The 20,790-nt window shown below is 40.6% G+C and overlaps 3 protein-coding genes, 1 long non-coding RNA gene and 1 other non-coding gene across 11 annotated transcripts in view; 1 reads left to right on the forward strand and 4 right to left on the reverse strand.

The window, feature by feature from the left end:
- Positions 1-11,851, forward strand: part of LOC116706192 (uncharacterized) — a 16,760-nt gene extending 4,909 nt beyond the window's left edge. The window contains exon 2 of the long non-coding RNA XR_004336165.1: positions 11,713-11,851. This is a non-coding gene — a long non-coding RNA (uncharacterized LOC116706192). The remainder of the gene's footprint in view (positions 1-11,712) is intronic.
- The window catches only part of LOC116706176 (alpha-1-antitrypsin homolog), a 22,106-nt gene extending 7,762 nt beyond the window's left edge, over positions 1-14,344 (reverse strand). Inside the window, exons 1-2 of one of the 2 annotated variants that reach the window (XM_032542858.1) lie at positions 10,326-10,331; positions 879-882 (exon numbers count right to left, since the gene is read on the reverse strand). The gene's annotated coding sequence lies outside the window, so the exon portion shown is untranslated. Of the gene's footprint in view, positions 1-878; positions 883-10,325; positions 10,332-14,239 lie in introns of those variants that run through there. The other variant, XM_032542857.1, reaches the window with a different exon arrangement.
- On the reverse strand, positions 9,773-14,479 carry LOC116706178 (alpha-1-antitrypsin homolog). The gene is made up of 5 exons (XM_032542860.1): positions 14,240-14,479; positions 12,446-13,073; positions 11,611-11,881; positions 11,163-11,310; positions 9,773-10,252 (listed from the first exon to the last, which is right to left on the reverse strand). Exons 2-5 carry the CDS (start codon positions 13,062-13,064, stop codon positions 10,061-10,063), a joined length of 1,230 nt encoding a protein of 409 aa, XP_032398751.1. The 5' UTR covers positions 13,065-13,073; positions 14,240-14,479; the 3' UTR covers positions 9,773-10,060.
- Positions 13,471-13,634, reverse strand: LOC116706876 (U1 spliceosomal RNA). The gene has a single exon (XR_004336352.1). It is a non-coding gene; the product is annotated as a U1 spliceosomal RNA (small nuclear RNA).
- Positions 14,480-19,999: 5,520 nt separating the features above from the next.
- clmnb (calmin b) overlaps positions 20,000-20,790 on the reverse strand; it is an 11,029-nt gene continuing 10,238 nt past the window's right edge. For all 6 annotated transcript variants that reach the window (XM_032542840.1, XM_032542838.1, XM_032542839.1 and 3 more), the window contains one exon: positions 20,000-20,364. In XM_032542840.1, coding sequence (XP_032398731.1) covers positions 20,250-20,364 — 115 coding nt within the window. In that variant the 3' untranslated portion in view covers positions 20,000-20,249. The remainder of the gene's footprint in view (positions 20,365-20,790) is intronic.

Genomic DNA, 20,790 nt, shown 5'->3' on the forward strand with positions numbered 1-20,790 from the left:
GGGGGGAGTTGCAGCCATCTATGATTCAAGCCTGTTAATTAATCCTTTACCTAAACTAAATTATAAAAGTCTTGTTCTTAATCTTCAACATCCATCATGGAAAACATTGCAGCCAATTATATTCGTTATTAGCTCCAAGTCCGTATTCTGAATTTCTCTATGACTTCTGAGTTTTTATCAGACAAAGTACTTATTGTAGGTGATTTTAATATCCATGTGGACGTTGACAGCGTACTGCTTTCAACTCATTATTGGTTTCAGTCAGAGTGTGAATAAGGCCATATACTGTTTAAACCATACGCTCGACCTTGTGCTGACATTTGGCGTTGAAATTGAGGATTTCATAATATTTCCGCAGAATCCGGTATTATCAGACCATATTTTAATACTTTTCGAATTCTTACTACCTGACTATACTAAATTAGAGAAAAGCTTCTACACTAGATGCCTATCTGACAGTGCTATAGCTAAATTAAAGGAAGGGTTAGGGGTTAGGGTTAGGGATTGGCAAGACAGTCTGAAAACCTACAGGAAGGCCATCAGAAATGCCAGATCAGACTATTACTCCTCACTAATAGAAGAAAATAAGAACAACCCAATGTTTCTTTTTAGCACTGTAGCCAGGCTGACAGCCACAGCTCTATTGAGCCACCTATTCCTATAGCTCTTAGTAGAGACAACGTTATGAGCTTCTTTAATGATGGAATTATAAGAATTAGAGATAAAATTCATCACCTTTTGCCCTCAACTTCTAACAATTCACCTTTAAACGCAGGACTACTAGAAAGGACAACAAGACCTAATATATAATTGGACTGCATTTATTCTATAGACCTTCAAACATTAATGTTTAAGGTCTCTTCAGCTAAGCCATCTACCTTTCTCTTAGACCTCAGGCTACTTAAAGAAGCCTTACCCATGGTTAACAATCAATTACTAGATATGAACAGTATGCCTCTATTAACAGGTTATGTACCGCGGCCATTGAAAGTAGCTGTGATAAAACCTCTTCTGAAATAAAACACCCTTGATCCTGAGGTCTTAGCCAACTATAGACCTATATCTAATCTTCCCTTCCTCTCCAAGATCCTTGAAGGTAGCTGTTAATCAGTTATGTTATTTTCTACATATCAACAGTTTACTTGAGGACTTTCAGTCAGTATTTAGAAATCATCATAGCACAGAGACGGCACTGGTGAAAATTACTAACGACCTTCTAACTGCTGCAGACAAAGGACTTGTCTCCTTACTTGTCTTATTAGATCTCAGTGCTGCATTTGACACTATTGACCATACCATAGCTGGCATTAAAGGAATAGCACTAAGCTGGTTTAACAGCGTTTTTTCATCTTTGTAACATTGCCAAAATTAGGAACATCCTGTCTCAAAATGGTGCGGAAAAACTAGTCCATGCATTTGTTACTTCCAGGCTGGACTAGAGTAATTCCTTACTATCAGGATGCTCAAATTCCTTAAGACTCTCCAGCTGATCTAGAATGCTGCAGCGCATGTTCTGACAAGAACTAAGAAAAAAAGTCATATTTCTACTGTATTAGCTTCTCTGCATTGGCTTCCAGTTAAAATCCAATATTGAATTTAAAGTCCGTCTCATGATCTACAAAGCTCTAAATGGTCCAGCACAACATATTTAGAAGACCTCTTAGTGCCTTATTGTCCCACTAGAGCACTAGGCCCACCTGCTTCTCTTCATATTCGTCAGATTCATTTTGAATTAAATAAATTACATTTATTCATAATCAATAATATAATAACAGAAGAGGGAGTATAGTCCGATCCGGTTGGGGAGAGTTCTAGCCTGACCAGGCACCTCTCCTCAACCTGTCTCTCTTAGTTATGCTGTTATAGTTCTAAACTGCTGGGGGATTTCCTCCCTTTGACACACTGACCTGCTCTCTCCTCTCCCTTTGCTGAACCCTGCTGTTTCCTGCTACGTCCAGCCATGACTAGCTATATAAAGTGTATCAAGATAACTGTTTTTATATTTTGATATCATAAATAAAATTGAATTGAATTAAGTTATTTTAAAAAAAATAGCTCTAATTGTAATTCATTCATTGTAATTTATTTATTAGGAGATGCCTTAGCTGCAGCAGATACAGCAATTAATTAGTAGTAGCATGGCATGTAATCAGTAGGATTGCATTTTGAAACAATTGCTCAGTAACACACAAGTTAATGTCAGCAGTGCAATACATGCACCATGGTTTTTAACCATCGTGTACAAAAGTTGGCTGGATACCAGGGTTGGACAATGTCTATCAAATTGGCATTAAAATAATATATAGAATGCCAGTTCAGAATTTAATGTCCCTTCATGTTAAACCATTCAGTACTGTAACGGTGAAAAGAAAAAACATCACTCTGCTCATCAACCAAATGCCCTTACAACCCTGCATCAACATCATTCTGGCCATTGTGGTGGATTCCTGTGGTTCGGATTCTACTAATCAATGAATGTTTCAGGGAGATCGAGATATATAATTGTAATATAAGATCTTTATTTAATCAAAAGACCTGAGTATTTTCTGCAGAAAACCACTAACTCTCTCTCAGTAATTCGTTTGTTTCATACACAGAGGATGGGTACTTACCCCATTCCATAACTTTACCACATAAGGCCATTGACCTCTCTGTTTTTCCAGACATTGAATGCATTGCTTGATAAAAGTATTCACTGTAAAGAAGTTAAAAATCAAAGATTCTGACTGAATAACAGGGACTAAGATAAGACCTTTCAGTAATGTAGTCATGATAATACACTACCACACAGATTAGGGGTGCAGAGATGGTCTGGTACTGTGCTCATGTACACATACTCATAAAAGTAATCCAATACCGCACCCAATATTACTTTATGCATCACCGCTTGTAATACTAGTTAGCACCACACTTGGCAGCAGGAAACGTTAACCTACCGTTGGCCAATAGCTTGCTTAAACACGGTTACAAATTTTAAAGCTAAAAGGTGTAAAGTATGGCTGTTTTTTACTCGTTGAAGCATGTGTGCACTGATGAGACTTCATATGCATTCAGGTACACCTTGTAAAGTCAAAATGCAATCAGGTACAAAAAAGGCATGTCTTCAAAGTTGTTGTCAAAACTGTAACGGTATTATTTAGTACTCATATTGTTTTTGGCAAATACCCAAATGTCCGTAGTTGCGGTACATCGGAACAATCTTATTATAGATACTCGTCTCCAGTCTCTTCAGAACTTCAACATCTACCTCGCCATTATTTACTGTGCTGCGGCTGTGGATCAGTGGTATGGCGGTTGCCTGCTAATTGAAAGGTTGGTGGTTTGATCCCTGGCCCTGCAATCACATGTTGAAGTGTCCGCGGGCAAGACACTATATCCCAAGTTGTCCCCAATGCTGCGTCATTGGAGTGTAAATGTGTGTGAGTGTTTTTCTAATGAGCAGGTGGCACCTTGTACGGCAGCCTCAGCCACAGTGTGTCAATGGTGATTGGTTCCTGTATTATGTAAAAGCACTTTGAGTAGTAGATGAGACTAAAAAAGCGCTATATAAGAACAGTCCATTTAATGCATCCTAAATCCCGCTGTGTCATACTCCGGCTCCATCACAGAAGCCATCCATGTCCACCACATGTGCTACTATAACACAGCATTCACTGACCTCTGCTTGTATGCCAGGTAGGCTGTACGTTCCTTTCTGGAACACACATATCTTCTCGCTTAAGGGCAAAGATTTTGCAGGGAAAGGACATTAAATCTGTCATTCCCAGATTAACTAAACATGGCCATTGTCAAATTTGTAGTTGCTTTTGTGTTTTCTATGATGCGATATGCATAGTTGTCCCTGAGAATTAGACACATTTGTTGCTGATCGGACCTATACCAAGGGTATGGGAAAAACTTATTTTACCAGTACCACAACATTTCTCCAGCTAAGCAGCCCTCTACATCACACAATCAAACACACACTTGAACCAGTCTGTCTTCGACACTGAACTGTTGTTCATGCAAGTGGGCGGCCATGCCATACCTGGCCTCCACGTGGCACCATTGGTCATTCCGCATCTCTCTGTCTTCTGGTCTTTCTGGTACTAGGTGCACACCTTTAACCCTCCTATTGTCCTCGGGTCAAATTTGACCCATTTTACAAAGTTTCTATATCAGAAATTTGGGTTTCTTTCAAAACAAAATGTTGAAGAAAAACTATGTGGATTGTTCCATACAATGCTCTTCACAAGTTAAATAAATACTAAAATAAGAAAAATGTGTGTGTTTTATTCAATTGTATAGCATTTAAGCAAAAAAAGATTAAAGAATGTTGCAAAAATTGACACAAAAGCTTAAAAGATTGTAAATAAACGACAAAAATGTTGGGGGAAAGAAGACAAAACCTCGGGAAAAGTTTTAAAGAAATAGTTGTACATTTTGACCCAAAAAAACTAAAAGTTGCATAGTCGACGGAAAGACAACACAAGGCTTAAAAAAAGCACACATGCAATAATTTCAATGAAATGTGTGCACTTGCCCTAACTGTTTTCCTCCATATCTGCATCAACTGTATATGCAAATCAGTCTGCCCTCGCAGGTTTTGGCTTCAGCAGAATCGTTGTGGTAGATTTAATAAAAACTCACCCTACTACTCCAATAAATGTAATTCTTGCATCAGAGAAGATTTTTCTTTCTGTAGATTTAAAACTGTATGAATACATTTAATTAAAAACATGCATACAGTACATGTTTTGTTTTTGCATGGGAATGACATTCATAGAAAAGATTACTCAATTTCCAATCCTATGTGTCCCCTTATAAGAGAGACTTATCTTGCTACTGCTTAAAGCAGTCGCTCCTCAATTACAAGAATTTCTGTTGAGATTTAATCAATACATTATCTGCAGTAATCAGAATAATCAACGTTTTTTTCTGCATTCACTTGTCTCTCCGGATTGAAATGAGTCAGCAGATGCTTTGCACCAACCTCTTCTATCTTCGTAATTTACAATAGGACACAATAAATAGTGATGTATTTAGAACATCAGACACCTAGACAGGTCCAGATGACTGATGGTAAATAGCAGATTAGTGAAAGACTACAAATAGATGAACAGGCTAATGTTTCTGTTATTTCTGTTAAATCTGCTCCAAATCTATAGACCTATAACTATTTATAAAAACGACCCTAACAGCAAATGTGAATTACAAATTCACTTTGCAAACCAAGCTAGCAAGCTTAGTGCTAGTAATAGCTGGTAACTTAGCGTTAAGCTTAGCGCTCCAAAAAAAACAATAGAGCGTTTCCACTGTGTCAATGTGAGTCGATTGCAGATGTGAGTTGCGCATGTTCAGATTGAAACGGTTTACTGTTGTGAGTCCACTTTATGCCATAACGCTAAGGGATCCGGATGCAAGCAAGGTGGGCACTTTTCTTCCCTCTCTTGATTTTTGCCCCACTGCCAGTGGGCCTCCTCAATGACCCTCAGTAGCTCAAAGCTCTATTGAAAATAAAATTAAATTCAATAAATTCATTTTTGTACATGTTGTCTAAGCAGAGAAGAAAGATTTCAGAAAAATAAGTAGGATGGTAGGGATAATGTTTATAGAGAAAACAAGCGGTTATGGACTCCACTCCCATGCCCCCATTATGCATGTTTAGTCTATAAGACTCCAAAAACTGGAGGCAGACATACTGAACCTCATTCATAGTTACTGCGCAGCCTCCAACTGAGCTTGGCGACATAGCTGTGATGTGAGCAACCTGTCTGAAAGTTATAAGTCTTCTGGTAGCTGTGCAAGAGAAATCTCGATCATTCCCAATCAGCAGAGACTGAGAGCGTAGGTGTATGTTAGGAGATAATATAGACAGGCTAAGTATTGCTAACTAAAATGCTAGTTAACATTAGTAGTTAAACCTAAACAGCTGATGTAAGTCAAAACTGTTTGCGTCCTTCTCCTGACAATACGGTGATTTGTTGACTATGCGACAGCAACTCGTGTGGTTATGACGCAATTGTTAGCCTATTTTTACAGAAACGTCTGCTCTGGAGCCATAACGTGAGGTATAAGAAAATGGAACCTTTTATACATTGTCACGTTTCTTTAGAAATAAACAATGGACAACTAAAGTTTTTAAACACTTCAGATGTAAAGTTATTCACTGTCAAAGTGGCGCCAAAACAAATGGGAGTCAATGGAATGCTAACTGCCGATGAGGGCTTGGTAGCATTAAAATGGCGCCATATGAGCGACGCTTCGTGAAGTCTGCCTTACCCCATTGAGGATTTCAAACCTCAGATGGAATACAATGTCATATTTTACAAAAATAGTTCACTGAAACGTGTTTCTGAAAACATTTTAAGCGAGAAATAGGTCATACATTTGCTAAATCTGTCTTCATTTCAGATTGACAAAGGTTAGTTTGAAAGATTTTCGTCTACTTCTCCTGGATAGTCGCGTCACGTTCAAAGGATTTGTTTGCATAAAGATTGGCATTGGCCAGCTTTTTGAGACGCAACATCATGCTTTGACTTCACCCATAGGAATGGAGTGGAGCGCGGCGCAACAGAAGCATAGCACGGACAAATGGATCACCACCATTACACGGCATACACACGCCGCGTCCTTCAGTCAACCACTGAAAAAAACAACTGAACTTGCAACTTCTTCATGTTGCTTAACCCTCCTGTTCTTCTCAAATTTACTAACATCTGTTATCCTTGGAGTCAGTTTGACCCCAGGATTTGAAACCTCCAGAAAATGTTGGTAATTAAAAAACTTCTACCAAATTTTCATGTTGATATCCTAAACTGGCAATTGGAAAATGTTGACAGCCTAAACTGGAAGCTGCCCATATTTTAATACCATATTTGGCTGGTTTGCTTGGTATATATTGTCTGTAGGGACAGCAGCCACAAAAAAAATAATAAAACAGACATTCAGCCACAGTCATGTGGGGGCCTGGATTGTGGAGAAAGGCTAATCGCTGCACCCACTTGTCCCATACATCCATTATTGCTGCCAATTTGTCATGCTCCCATCGGCCCTTCCTCATTTCTCTGTCATCAAAGCGGACAACGCGGGAGAAAACATTGAATGTTTTCAGACAGTGGCTGGAAATATTGCCCTTCCAGTGTCAGTATTCTAAAGGCTTGCTTTTGCGTCACCTTTTGACCTTTTGACTTGTATACTCCTGCCAAAATGAGCAACCCAATGTAGGCATGGAGGTCTGTCACATCCACATCTTTCCAGCTGTCCACATACACATGACTTCCCTCTAAATTTGACATCTCAGATAAATCTTTTTCAACTGATAGTGTCATAAAAAGCTCAAATGCTGATTTTATGTCTTGGACATGGCTGACAGCATATTTGTTGGGGCCAGGAATCATTTTAATCCCATTAGCAGCACTGCGTCTACCCTGTTGTTCAAGTGGGGAGGGGGACCATAATAATTTTACATTTTTGGAAGGTAATTAGTCTGCTGGTGGTTGAGCGACAACAGAAGGGTCAACCCCAAGAGTCTCATTTTCTTCAGAGGAGGATGCCTCATAACCAGGGTCTTCCTCAACATTATTCTCAGTCTCGGACACATTCTCCTCTATGTCACCTTCAGTGTAAAGGCGCTGTGACAAAACTTCGCTGACAGAAAACTTTTCTTGCCGGCCATTTTCGAATGAGAGTGAGTGTACAGAGAGAGCACATCGAGCACCAAGAGAAATGGTTTAGAAGGCTGCGGTGCCTGCGTGTGAGCTTTTATGTTTTTGCCCCTCCCCTGTGTATCTTGTGATGCAAACCATCAATCATTTTAGTGTGGTACAGTATAGGTTTGTCAGCAGAACAACACATTATATTTAACGATACATTTGATTTAGCTGCAGGTTTTAATAGTTTTTGTTTCTTCACACTCACCTTTTGTGTGTTCCCTGGTTTGGTCCAACAGTCAGGAATGTTCGGGGAGTGTCACTCCTTGATGTAAGTCGAGTGCAGATTTGAGGCCTGCATCCGTCATTTTGCGACAAGTAGCACATAAGATGCTAACAAAAGACTTCTGTAATGTCAATACAGTAAAAAAATGGATCTACTTAACGAAGTTGGCTCACTAATGGCCATAAGTTAGCATCAAACACAACAAAGGTTGTCAGTTGAATGGTGTTTTTAGCTAAAAAAGCAAAATAGTTCAAACTATTTTGAAATGATTCCCATCTTCTGTTATTGTTTGTAATGAGAAGTTTATTTCACAAATTTCAGTATGACACTTTATGCCGTAAACCGCTTAAATCTTAGCATGCGTGACTCAAATCTGCACTCGACTCACATCGGGGAGTGACGGGGACGATCCATCGAGCATTTCCTGTGCGTTTATGGTGTGGATGATGACAACACTAGAATCGTTGGACCAAACCAACTGATGGGAGTCTCATGTGTAGAGATATTTTTGTGTTTGAGAGATGCATTTTAAGGGTAATTGGGGTTACTTAGCTTGTTAAGTGTCCTTCAATTGTGTAAGCTATGCTGTCAGAAGCATGTGTTATCAAGTTTTCTATTAATAACGTAAAAGACAGTGTCCATTTTAAACTCATTCGGTCACACTAAATAAATATGCAGTCTTTAGAATTCAAGAAGTCTGCCTTACCATCATTTTTTTAACCCTCTGGCTACGCTTTACATGTCACTGAGGTGTTTTATTCACTGTTTCTAGACCCTTTTTAATGCCAGGATAGGAAAGAGAAGGGAGAATTGTTGGGTTGTCATTTCAAAACCAAGGAGCCCGCTAATTAGGATCTTCAGTTGCAAAGAGTCCACAAATCAATGGGCAGAGTGGCTACTTTGCTTTATTTTTTTAATACAGCCTGTGGCCGTGTTTACAAGTAAAGGGAGGAATGGGGTCACCCTGTCCTGTGTGACACAGTAGAGGGGGAAAGCTAAAAGAAAATTACCATCCCTGAATTTGAAAATTGACATCCACAATTGTTTCACAGCCATGCTTACTGTTAGTGTTCCCTATGCCAATGTTTAGCAGATACTTCCCCATTCTATATCCAAGCGAGTCAGCTGAGAGTTCTATTCAAAATTAATGAGGACCAACCTCTTCTGTCCAATGAGATTTCTGGCAAGGCTCTCTTTACTGATGCAACCCAACCCAGTAAACAACACGGGTAAAAAACTGCTGGTGCAGTAGGGGCCTAAAAATGTGTTTTACACTTTCATTAGTCTTACTTTGCCCGATCAGCCACACGCAGCCGTGCGGAGGGGGGGTCTGGCTAGTCCACCTATCCTTTTAAACCAATCACATTCATCATGGGCAGCACTTTGCTGCGCAAGGAGCCGCTGTAGAACAGCCGTTCAAGAGAAAACTCAGTCTGGGTAGTTGTGGGATTTACCCTTTAGAGATCTGAGGAGTGGAGCACTTAACGATGGCCCTTATAAATCCAAGATTAACATTCCAAAACCAAGGAAGAGGAAGGAGACTGACATTGGCAAAAATACATCCTGCAGAATTTCCTGCGGGACCGGCACATTCTGGAAGTGGAATGTCAAAGATATGACTACACTTGCATTTAACAAAAACAAAACAAGGGTATGAGCTAATAACCACAGATACAAATCAATTTGAGGGATATATGCATTACAATTTTTGCTTTTCTAAATAAAAAGAACATCAGTTCATTATACACACACAGCCATTTGAGAAAATAATTAGATCTATGAACCCCAGATAAAAAAGTCTTTATTTCACTTCATGTTAAAATGCAATAGCCAATGAGTGTAAGGGATTATTTTAGTTTTCTGTATTACATACAGTCAGCTGGATACAATAAACAATTATGTATTTTGATATTTATACACCAAGCCAGGTTCAGATGGCAAATAGTATAAAATGTGTCATGTTGACAGCAAAGCAGATTAATGGACTGACATTTGTTACTCCATGATAGATCCTGTCATCTTATTCATCAAACTGACATGACAGGGCTTGCAAATGCTGAGGTAAAAAAGGAGCTGACGTCCTTTGGCTACAAAAACCAACTAAAGTGTGAAAAAGTAACAACTCATCTTTTCCCTAGCATCTTTACTCGGCTGCGGGGTTGCTGATCTTTCCCATGAAGACGATGCTTCTGGTCGAGTGCTCCAGGATGAAGACCATGAAGGGTCTGTCGAGTTTTATCGTTTCAGGCATGCTCATGGGCATGACCTCGATGGTGGTGACGGCTGCTGCCTCTGTTCCCGTTTCATCCACGCTCAGCACGGCCTGGTGGGACACCTGGGGAGGAAGCAGGAGTCCAATTAGAGGAGTAGGTCTGGGAAAACTGTAGTTACCAAAGGCTCTTTGCAACATCTCCTCTTTGGGAACATTTTTTTACTCTGACACATGTTTAGTTCCAGACGCACAGAAGTGTACTTTCGTCTAAATCTGCACTAAGGTACAGGTGAAACAGACAAACCAAAGTAAAAAGAAAGACTCAAAACTGAAAGATATTCAATTTGTACATCACATACATTTCTGCCCGACTGATTCAATTTAAGGTTACTTCAGCATTTTACAGTTTGAACTCGCATTACATTAGTCAGTACTCAATCGTTTATCTGCCACCTCCATACCTTTCAAACAAATTCAACGTTCCTTAAACCTTCTCAAAGTGTTGCGTCCCTGTCTGTATGCATTTTTTCTTTTATTTAGAGGAAAAGTGATAAACATTTGCAGAATGTGACTTTGTATGCTGGTGTTTATCCAAAATAATGCAAGTGATTTTTTTCTTTTTTAAGCATGCAAAAGACATATCTATGATTTTTGATTCACTTTTGTTGTACTTGTGATCTTACTTACTTATTTACTTATGAAGTGTTATGGGTGTTTAATCTACTGGATATTTTTTATTCACGGAAGTTTCAGAGTAAAAACAAAAAAACTCTGATCACATTCGGACCGTTACACAATCCCACCTGGAAGGCGCTGAGATTGACTGCCCGGTCACAAGCATGCTTTTAACCTTTAGGCCACAACTGCCCCCTGTTGAAATTTCCCCATGAGTAACTAGATTAGATTAGATAATACTTTCTTCATCCCACAGTGGGGAAATTGCCTTATTACAGCAGCAGCTAAAAAAAACAAGTAAAACACTGCCATTTCCATTCCCACTCCAAACATGTGGAGGAATGTTTGCTGATCCTACCTTTGAGACTTTGAGCTTGATCTCGTCAGACATGCCAGAGAAATCAGCGTTGTTTGCAAAAGCGTCGGTTATGCCCATTTCTTTGAGTGGGCTGTCCAGGGCGGCTTCAGCAGAGATGGAAAACTTTGGCAGGAACAGATCCACAGAGCTGATAAACAGATCAACAGGGTCACAATCACTGGACTATACAGTCGACTTATACCTTGTTTAGTCAAATTCAGTTGTACTTAATATGGACACATTGAGCAAATCAAATGCAATACCAGTCAAGAAGTTGACACTCATTTAAGTGAATGGAAAGTGTGTCCATCTTTTATTCTGCATAAAGCCCCAAAAACACGCAAACACATTCCCTACAATCCCTCAAATGAGCACAACGTTACTGTATCTACAACACACATCATAACCATGTAAGATGATTCAAAAGTAACTCAAATTCCTCTCTTACCTCCTGAAGAGCGAGTCATGCCAGTGCTTGATATAGTCCTTGTTGATGTAGCCCTCCACCTCCTTCATCTTGCCTTCATCGGGCAGAACGATCATCATGGAGGTGTTGCCCTTGTAGGGCAGCATGACGACTGTAGTGTGGTTGTCGGCGTCCTGGTAGAATTGGTAGCGGCCATTCCTCTTCATCATGTCCACCTGGACCTTGGTGGTTTCGTCCACATTGAAGTCCGCCTTGTGCGTCTGGTTCCCATCGAAGGGTTTCTCCCATTGTCCTGTGCGAGGCAGCGGGGAGGGGGTTATGTCATTTTCTGTACGTCAACTCAAATGATCGTAGTTTCACATGTGGCAGTATGGGTTATCTTGCATTTTTTATTAACTTTCAGGCTGGTTTGTTTAACATATTCCTGGTATCTAGGAGCTGCAAAGATTAGTCGATTAATCCATTAGTTGTCTATTAAATTATTCACTATTTTGATGATTATACTATATTAGTAAAAATTCAGATTTCAGCATCTTAAATGTGAATATTTTCTGGTTTCTTCACTGTTCTGAGACAGTACGCTGAATATCTTTAATTTGTGGACAAAAAGACATTTGAAGAAGACACCTTTGACTTTGGGAAACACTGATTGACATTTGTCACTAATAGGACAACGAATCAATTAATTGAAAATACAATCGTTAGTTGCAGCCATAGTAGCACCCTTCTTTAAACTATACAAGGACATGTGCTTGTAAACCTGTGTAGATGCTCTTGTGCTCATCAAAGCAGCCGGCTATCTGTTTAAATGCTCTGTTTCCTTTTCATAATGTCTCTGTATGTGCATGTGTCCTACCTCTGAAGTAGACATAGTTGATCAGCACCATGGCCATCTCAGCGTCCAGGTCCTTCACCATCTCTTTGATCTTGTCCTGGGTTTTACTGGCAATGAAGGTGTTGATCTGAGCCGCAGCCTCGGCGGGTTTGGTGAAGTCGACGTTGAAGACATCAGCAGAGTAGTAGTGCTTGACGTCCTTCAGGAACTTCTCCAGAGGACTGAAGCCGGAGCGCACGGCCACGCCGTTACCAACATCCAGTATCTGGCTCTCCTGGCTGTGTCCCATCATGTGGAAGAGATGCTCGTACGCTTCATTGACCTGTGCCTGGGTGTGAGCACTGTAGCCCAAGCTGGAGAACAGCTGGCGGTGGGTCTCACCACTGGCCCCTGTAGACAGCATGGACAGGGCGGTGGAGATGCCCAGCGGCGAGAAGAATACATTTTTTCCGGCAGCAGCGTTGGTACTCAGGTGTTTGTAGAGGGCAAAGGCAAAGTCAGCATTGGGAGAGGACAGTTTGTGGCAGCTCAGCTCTCCCTCATGGCTGTGCTCAGAGCCGGGGGGGTGGTGGTGGTGGTCTGCCCAGGCTGCAGCCAGCAACAGGGCTGAGAGTGCACAACTAGCAAAGATCCCACGCATCTTCACAGCCTGTCCAGGGAAAAAAATCAGGAGGTAAGTTGGGCTCTACCACAAGAGGTGAAATTGTTTTTTTTCTAAAGTGTTTATTGATCCCCAGTGGGGAAATTACAATTTACACTCTGTTAGTAATCACTACACACAAATCTGAAATACACACATGATTAGGAACTATTCAAGCGCAAATGGAGAGATGTCAGAGTGAGTGGGCTGCCAGGGCTGGACCAGCGCCCTGAGCGGTTGGGGGGGGTACAGTGCCTTGCTCAAGGGCACCTGGCAGTGCCCAGGAGGTGAAGTGGCATCTCTCCAGCTACCAATCCACACTCCGTACTTTGGTCCGTATGGAGACTTTAACCGACAACCCTCCGGTTCCCAACCCAACTTCCTACGGTCTATGCAACTGCCACCCCCAAAATCAGTGTGAACGCAGTCCCCCACCACCACAAATTATACAGTCGAGATTCCCACATTTGGGGAATTCGCAAAGGACAGCTCAGCCGGAGTGCAATGGCCAAGCCTCGGCCTGGGTGAACCACCTTATTGATCATGGTGTCTCCCCTGCCAGGTAAGTATTTGATAATTTACACAGCTTTCAAATGGAAAGGGTTAGGGATATGTATTTTATTAAATTAGAGTAGTTAAGGTATTGTTAGTTGGCCACATGACAAGTTTACATTTACATTGATATGGTAACCTTTTCCTTAGTCCATGAAAACTTTATGGCAGAGGAGTGTTTTACACTAAGTGTTGAACAGATAGTTGGTATATCATAGCATATAAGTGTCTGGGACTTTTCTACCTGCCATCTATGCATAAGAGTGCCCTAGACAAAACCTAAACTAAAATAAAACTTGTTTATTTTCATTTGTTTTGAAGGTCTCTCTTTAGATCATTTTATTTCTATACACACACACATCTTAAGGTGTCCTCATAGTTAACTGTGCAATTGCGTTAACAAAATTGAGAACTGTTAAAACACCCCCCCTCCAAAAAAAACAGGACACACTGATATGATTTAGCCTCTAACCAGCTCTACACTTACCATTTACTACATAATTATGTCACGTAGTCAAAGTTACTTTCAAACCTGATTTTTACCAATGAACGCAAATCTAATGCACCTAAAGTTTAGAAGTTTTAAAGAAATGTGCATGTTTCATTAAAGTGTGCATGCTTACCTTTAATGTCCTCTTTGCTGCAGACAGTCTGCCCAAAACGTCCTCAATATATACAGGAGCTGGGACAATCAGCTGACTGTTAGTTCAAACATTGGCCAAGACCAGCCTCTATTCTGTCCTGGGCTAACAGATATCTGGCCGGACTATTTTCACTAATGCAAAACAACTCACTCAGCACTACATGGCAGCCAATCACAGGCTGTTCTATAAGTGTCTGTCATAAAAATCACAACACCTCTTGTTAAATTAAATCGTACTTTTAAGAAATCAAATGAAAAACACCAGGAATCACTGTATGGAGGGAAACTTCCTTCAGACTGCAGTCATGCTGAATGTCACTGAATTCCGTTATGAAAGTAAATAACTGGTTGCTTATGTCAATTTCCCATAAAATAACAAGAACTGGCATTCTGAATCCTATATAGCCATTCACCAATATTACTGAGTCAGCCGGCTGAGGCCTTTCTGTGCAAAGTTTGCATGCTCCCCCCCATACCTGTGGGTTTCCTCCCACAGTCCAGACATGCACTGTGTTGTATGCTAGTATTTCTTGACGAAACTTTATTCTGCTTCATGTCAAAACTACAAAACAACACCGTAACACCGCAGGCTTGGAAGGCAGATGAAAAGGCAGCAGGAAGAGTTGGAAGATATATTTAAGTTAAACAAGGGGCTTACAACAAAAAGTTTCCGGAGTTAGGCAGGTGCATCTGGAAACTGATAAACTGAAAATCCAAAACACACTGGGTAAATTGAAACTTGAAAAGCTAAAACCATGTGGAAGCTACAATGCAGGGCGTGATGAGGGCGGTAACGAGGGACATGTGACATGAGGACTGGTAAACTGGTGGAACACAACAGGGCAGGGCAGGCAATCGCAAAGGCGGGAAAAGGCGCAAGGCAGGAAGTTTTTAAACAAGACACGATACAGGAGAAACAGAGATACTACAAAATAAAACAGGAAAAAAACCAGGATCACCACAGCAGTAGTCTCGCATTGCCAGACCTCCCTTCACAACGTTGCGGTGGAGGGTCTGGCTAGTCCACAAAACATCTTGCAAAAGTGCAGCTGCAAAATCGCCTTGGGAAGGAACTTGTTTAGGTGGAACATGTGCATGCAGTAAAAGCCCTGAAATTAAAATATATTTTGATAGTTGTTCTAGCTTGGAGGGTGTTTCTTGAGGGTCCCAGGAGTTCAGGGTTTAGAATACCCTATTTCCTCAGAGGAAATAGGGTAAAGAGGACAGAACAGGAAGGAAGTGCAATTAATTAATTAATAATTTACTAACATACATACCTGGACACTCTAACTGCCCTTAACTGCTAATTTATGCTAAAGGTGTTTTTATAACTAAACGTTTATTGTTATTGTCATTTTTATACTGTTTTTTCTATACTGTGTTTTATTCCTCTTTATTTTCTATTCAAGTGTTTTGTAAGCTGCTGAAATCTGCTGCTGGAATTTCAATTCCCTTGTGGGAATTATCCCAAAAGGATCAATAAAAAGATGTCTAAGTCTAAGTCAATCAGTGGGTGCATTTTTTGGAGCGTGACAACCCTTGCGAAATAACTCACATCACTATCAGAATTTGATCCATTCAGTCCGATAACATTCGGAAAGGGGCCTTCCACAGATCCAGTTCAGCTTCAAGGATCCACTGTGCTACATAGACGTTTAACATTAAAACATGAATATGAAAATTATTCTTATTTTAAAAGCCTTACAGTGTATGCACCATAAAAAGCTATGTTTAAAGGCTTTAGCTACACACTATTGAAGACCCAGCTCAATATCCAACTAGATTTTATCCAATGCGTAGTAGGGGGTCCCTGCTCCTTGGCCTAAAAGAACCTTGAAGACCGCTATGTTAGAGGGCAGAAATAAACTACCTGTATCATCATATGGTGTGGAGGACTCGTTGTTTCTATTGGCTCAAAAACATGGGGCTTCCAAGGTGTCACTTGAACCCTTCTTGATTAATAGGCTGACATTTCTGTTACTTGTGATAGATCTGTTGTCGTTTTCATCAAACTATCCTCTATTCATCATCTGAGCTCAATATCATCTCCACAAGGCGGCCCGATGCTGAGGTAACAGTGAGCTAACGTCCCGCAGCTACTACTGCAGTGTGGAAATGTAACACTATATTTGCCTGATTGGCCTAGATGCAAAGCAATTTCTGCTAACTGCGTAAGAAGATAAAGAGGTGTTATAGGAGGAAATTGATTGCAGTGTGAAAACACTAAAAATGACAAAAGAGAAAATGCTTTTGCAATAAAAGAATAGGGTTTTAATGTTGTTTGCAATAGCAGAGATTCAGTAACAGGGGTAAATTACTGCCATTTGGATGGATTGTCATCATTTTGTGAAAATTGAGAAATACCCTGTAAATCATCCTGTAATGGTTGGAAAAACTGGAGGTGGAACAAAACACATTCAGCAACTTTGGTGAAATTGCTGGAGATGCATTTCATTCCTGAGAATGATATGGCATACTACTGGGGGAAATACAAATGAGTTAATGTAAGTGGATGCAGTATTAAATCAATAGCAAAAGAATAAAAGCACAACAATGGACAGTCTAGACTTCTGTAGGATCGATAATTGTCCCGATGAGCAGGAGCTCCGTGAGATCTTCATACATTATGAGCATGAATGGTCTGTTAAAGGTAACTCTCCGGGGGGGAGGAGGTGCCAGGTCTCCCCCCTATCTTCTGACTTGGTCTCTTTCACCTGCAGCACTGCCTCATAAGGAGCATGAGTAATGGCACATGAAGAAAGATTGGTGAGTAAGCAGAGGAATACAGAATAAAGGCAGTGAGGAGAGTGCGAGTATGTACTTTAAAGTTGCCCTGCCACACAAAACCATTTTTACCTGACTTTTTAGGTTTACTTGCATTTTTTGAAATATGTTAGGTCCATATGTGTTATGTTGTGAATGTGAAGATGAACTGCTACCTCCTCTGTCAGCTCTAGCCACTGAAAAAAAAAAAAGTGGAGAAATCAGGCCAATTAGAAAAGCTGGTCAGTGTGATGTCATGTTGCCTGAGCTCATTACTATTCATGAGCTTGCCCAGTTGCGCTGGGTAAAGGATGCTGATAGCCAGGCTTTCATTGGCTAGCTGTTAGCCAATCAGAGTCAAGCAGCTTAGCTCGTTGAATATTAATGAGAACTGGCACAAATCGAGCTGAGTCTTCCTGCAGGCTTTCTATACCACACTAGAATGGTTTGAAACAAGGTAAACAAGGCATTTTTTCCACAAAAAATGTTAAATTCCATTGTAGAACTTACGTCATTACCACAAAGTAATGAGATACGTGTGGCAGGGCTCCTTTAAAGAGAGAGAGAGAAAGAGAGATGAGGGAAAAAGTATGGTTTAGCATGTTCATTCAGCGAAAGTTGAGAGTTCCAATGTGAAAAAAGGGTCACAACCAAACGCTTATGCTTGGTGGATTCATGACAATCCATTCTGACAAAGAAAAATAGGATATTTTGGTTGGTCTCTTACCTTGATGAGTTTCAGCATCTTCTGCGATATTCGTGAGACCTTTAGCTGAGTCTGAGAACATTGATGATACCCCAGAGTTCCTCAAGAGGCGTTTTAAACTGTTTGATTTGCTCAGTTGGAAACTGAGGCAAACGGATTTCTGCCTGCCTGTGAAAACAGTCAATGTTTTAATAGATTTGCTCTAAGTTGTCTTGTTACAACTAGTAGAACCCATACAGCAGACCTTCGCTCACTGATGTGTGGAGAGCAGTAATTATTGCTGATTTAGAATCGACTCAGCATCATTCGTCACGATAATCAACAGAAAGCAAGTGACTGCTGTGCCATGATATGGATCAATACACTGTACACTCAGGGATTAGCAAACACCCTTTATGGAGGGCATATACTGTAAAGGACCACACTCAAACTCTTATATGTACCACCACATGCTTCACAAATGATTACTACTTGACTCACCAAAAGGCGTTTGAATAACACGCCAATTTCTTAAGTCATTTTGCATGTTATTACAACGTATTTTTTATATGATGTAGTATAAAGAGTGACAAAGTCCAGGTACATTGCAGGCCACCAGAAAGTGCACTAAGCTTTGAACAGGATGGGCTTTAAAATTTGACACAGCAGCCAGACAACAGTGGAATTACACTATGACGCCCAAAAAGACTTGTTTCCCATTGAATTATTTGGCGAGTGTGGCCTGGTTAGCTAAGTTGGTAGAGGTTTAACTCCTTGAAGCACGGGCTGTGGGTTTCAACAGCGTCACACTCCCAGCCTCACAAAATGACTCCTTTCACTATCAGACATTGATACATTCGGTCCTATGACATTTGGAAGGTCTAGAAGAGCCGCACAAATAAATAATTGTATACCTATTCAAGTTAGGGGAGCACTAAACCTGAAGTTGCCAGTTTGGCCAGCGTAGAACTCTAGTGCACCTGCTCTGTGGGCCCCATAGTGAGGAAGCGGGTTATTTTATACACAGCGGTTGAACTTTTCTGGCTTCATGCAGCCTTGAGCAACTCTCATAAGAATAATGTTGAAGGGAGAGAGGCCAGTGTGTTGAGGCCTGGGGAAAAACCTCTCATTGTCCAGTGAGGGTTTTTCACATCAATATGTAGGCTGTTCCACACTCTTAACTGACCCCAGGAAGAATGGCTGCAGCCCTGCTGTAGCTAATCCTAATAAACTAAACTGTCCCCAAGGATGAAACGCATCCCCTGTTATATTCCTACCCTCTGCCTCATTTTCTACATCAGTACTGGTTTTAGTATCTCCCCCTCTGATTTTCACCCCAGCCTCAGCTTCTGTTCCTAAACTATACATCATGGTTTCTTCTCTCGCCATCCAGGCTTGGCCTGATTCAGAGACACCGCAGCCTAATCTCTCAGAAGACCGGCCAAACTCCAGCTATGGGGAAGTGTTGTTACTGTGACTTTGTGCGGGGGTGGCAGTGGTGATGAAAGTATATTGATCTCCAGAGCTGAGCTTTTGACCCGTGGGTTGAGCTCCAAGCAAACAATGGCGGCATGTTTTTTAGATTTCCTAGAATTTCAGCAGCAATGTGTGTGTGGTGGTGGTGGTGGGTGGGGTGGGGGGTGGGGGGCAGTGAGGACAGGGCATACTCATTCCCCCCTTTAATACACATTCTTGTCAACATGGATTTTGAACACTTGTGCAACTGATGCATACTTGAATGTTGCTCTAGTTTTGTGGCACACACATTCACACACACACACACACACACACACACACACACACACACACACACGTGCCTAAAATGTCTACAGCGCCTTGAAATACAGTATTTACATGACTGATTTCATCTTGTGGAAAGAACCAGAAGATAAATAAAGATTAATGTATGAATTATTATTATTTAGACCTAATAGTCACACAAATGTCACGACAAAGGCCTGCATGATCGATTAGCTTTTACTATCATACAGTGATAAAGAGTCTGCGAAATGCCAAAGTGCTCATTAAAATATTATCAGCCAAACCTCACCGTGTCAATACAGCTTCTATTTAAACAGCAAGTCACACGGGATTCTCAGCAGTTGGCAGAGATATGAAGACAGCATGTAATGGGAGATTGTCGCTGCAGTGATGCTGCAATGCCACCATGTGGTCGATAAAGACGACTGAAATTGAAAAGACTATTTCTGGCAGAAAAGTAAATCAAATTAACAGAGCATTTTAATCATGCAGAAACACCTTACAAACCATCTCAAATGATTTGTAAGACCAAGTAGCAAAATATGTAATAACGTGGATAACACTATTATGTGTTTTATCTATTGCCCAAATGACAATTTATTTCAGCTGGCAGCAAAAAGCAAACACAAGCATTAAATGTTGCCTTGCGGTAGATTTTGTGACACAGATAAAGAGCTTTAAAAAAAGCCTTAAGTGTCCTTGTTTGGCTCGTTACTGGAAACTGGGCTAACGAGCACATCTTGATAAGAAGAGTGCACTGCAGGGGGACTCAGAAGTTCATTTAAGCTAGGATGAAGCAGCTGTAGAGAAGGATCCACAGGACCAAGAGCATTTCCAGCTCTAATGGGGTAACGTCACAAGAGGCTGCTGAAGACTGAAGGATGAATCCTCCCTCTCTGTTGGACAGGAGATAAAACACAGGAGTGTTAGACTCAGACTTAAATGAGGCTGTTTGCATTCATACTGTATGTCATCACGTTTATGATGAAGGAATAGAAATTAAATTAAAGCACACAGATAAGACACAAAAAAATGTAATTATTTGTATAGTCTTTGTAAAGTAATTGACCAGCAATTGTTGAAGTGATGTGCCTGTTGTAAGAGCGATATTCAATATACATACAGTGGCATACAGTTGAGAAAGTTTACACACCCATGCTTAAGTTGATTAAAAAGAGGAATAAAAATACACCTTTTGAAATTGATATTAATGCCTTCATTCAAAATGAAGGTATTAAGATCAAGATAGAGAGATTGGCATGGTGTTATTTCAGTCAGCCAAATAGCTGGTTTGATTTACGTTGAGAGATGATCTTATGGAA

This window comes from Etheostoma spectabile, chromosome 18, assembly GCF_008692095.1.
Source record: "Etheostoma spectabile isolate EspeVRDwgs_2016 chromosome 18, UIUC_Espe_1.0, whole genome shotgun sequence".
Lineage (NCBI taxonomy): Eukaryota > Metazoa > Chordata > Actinopteri > Perciformes > Percidae > Etheostoma > Etheostoma spectabile.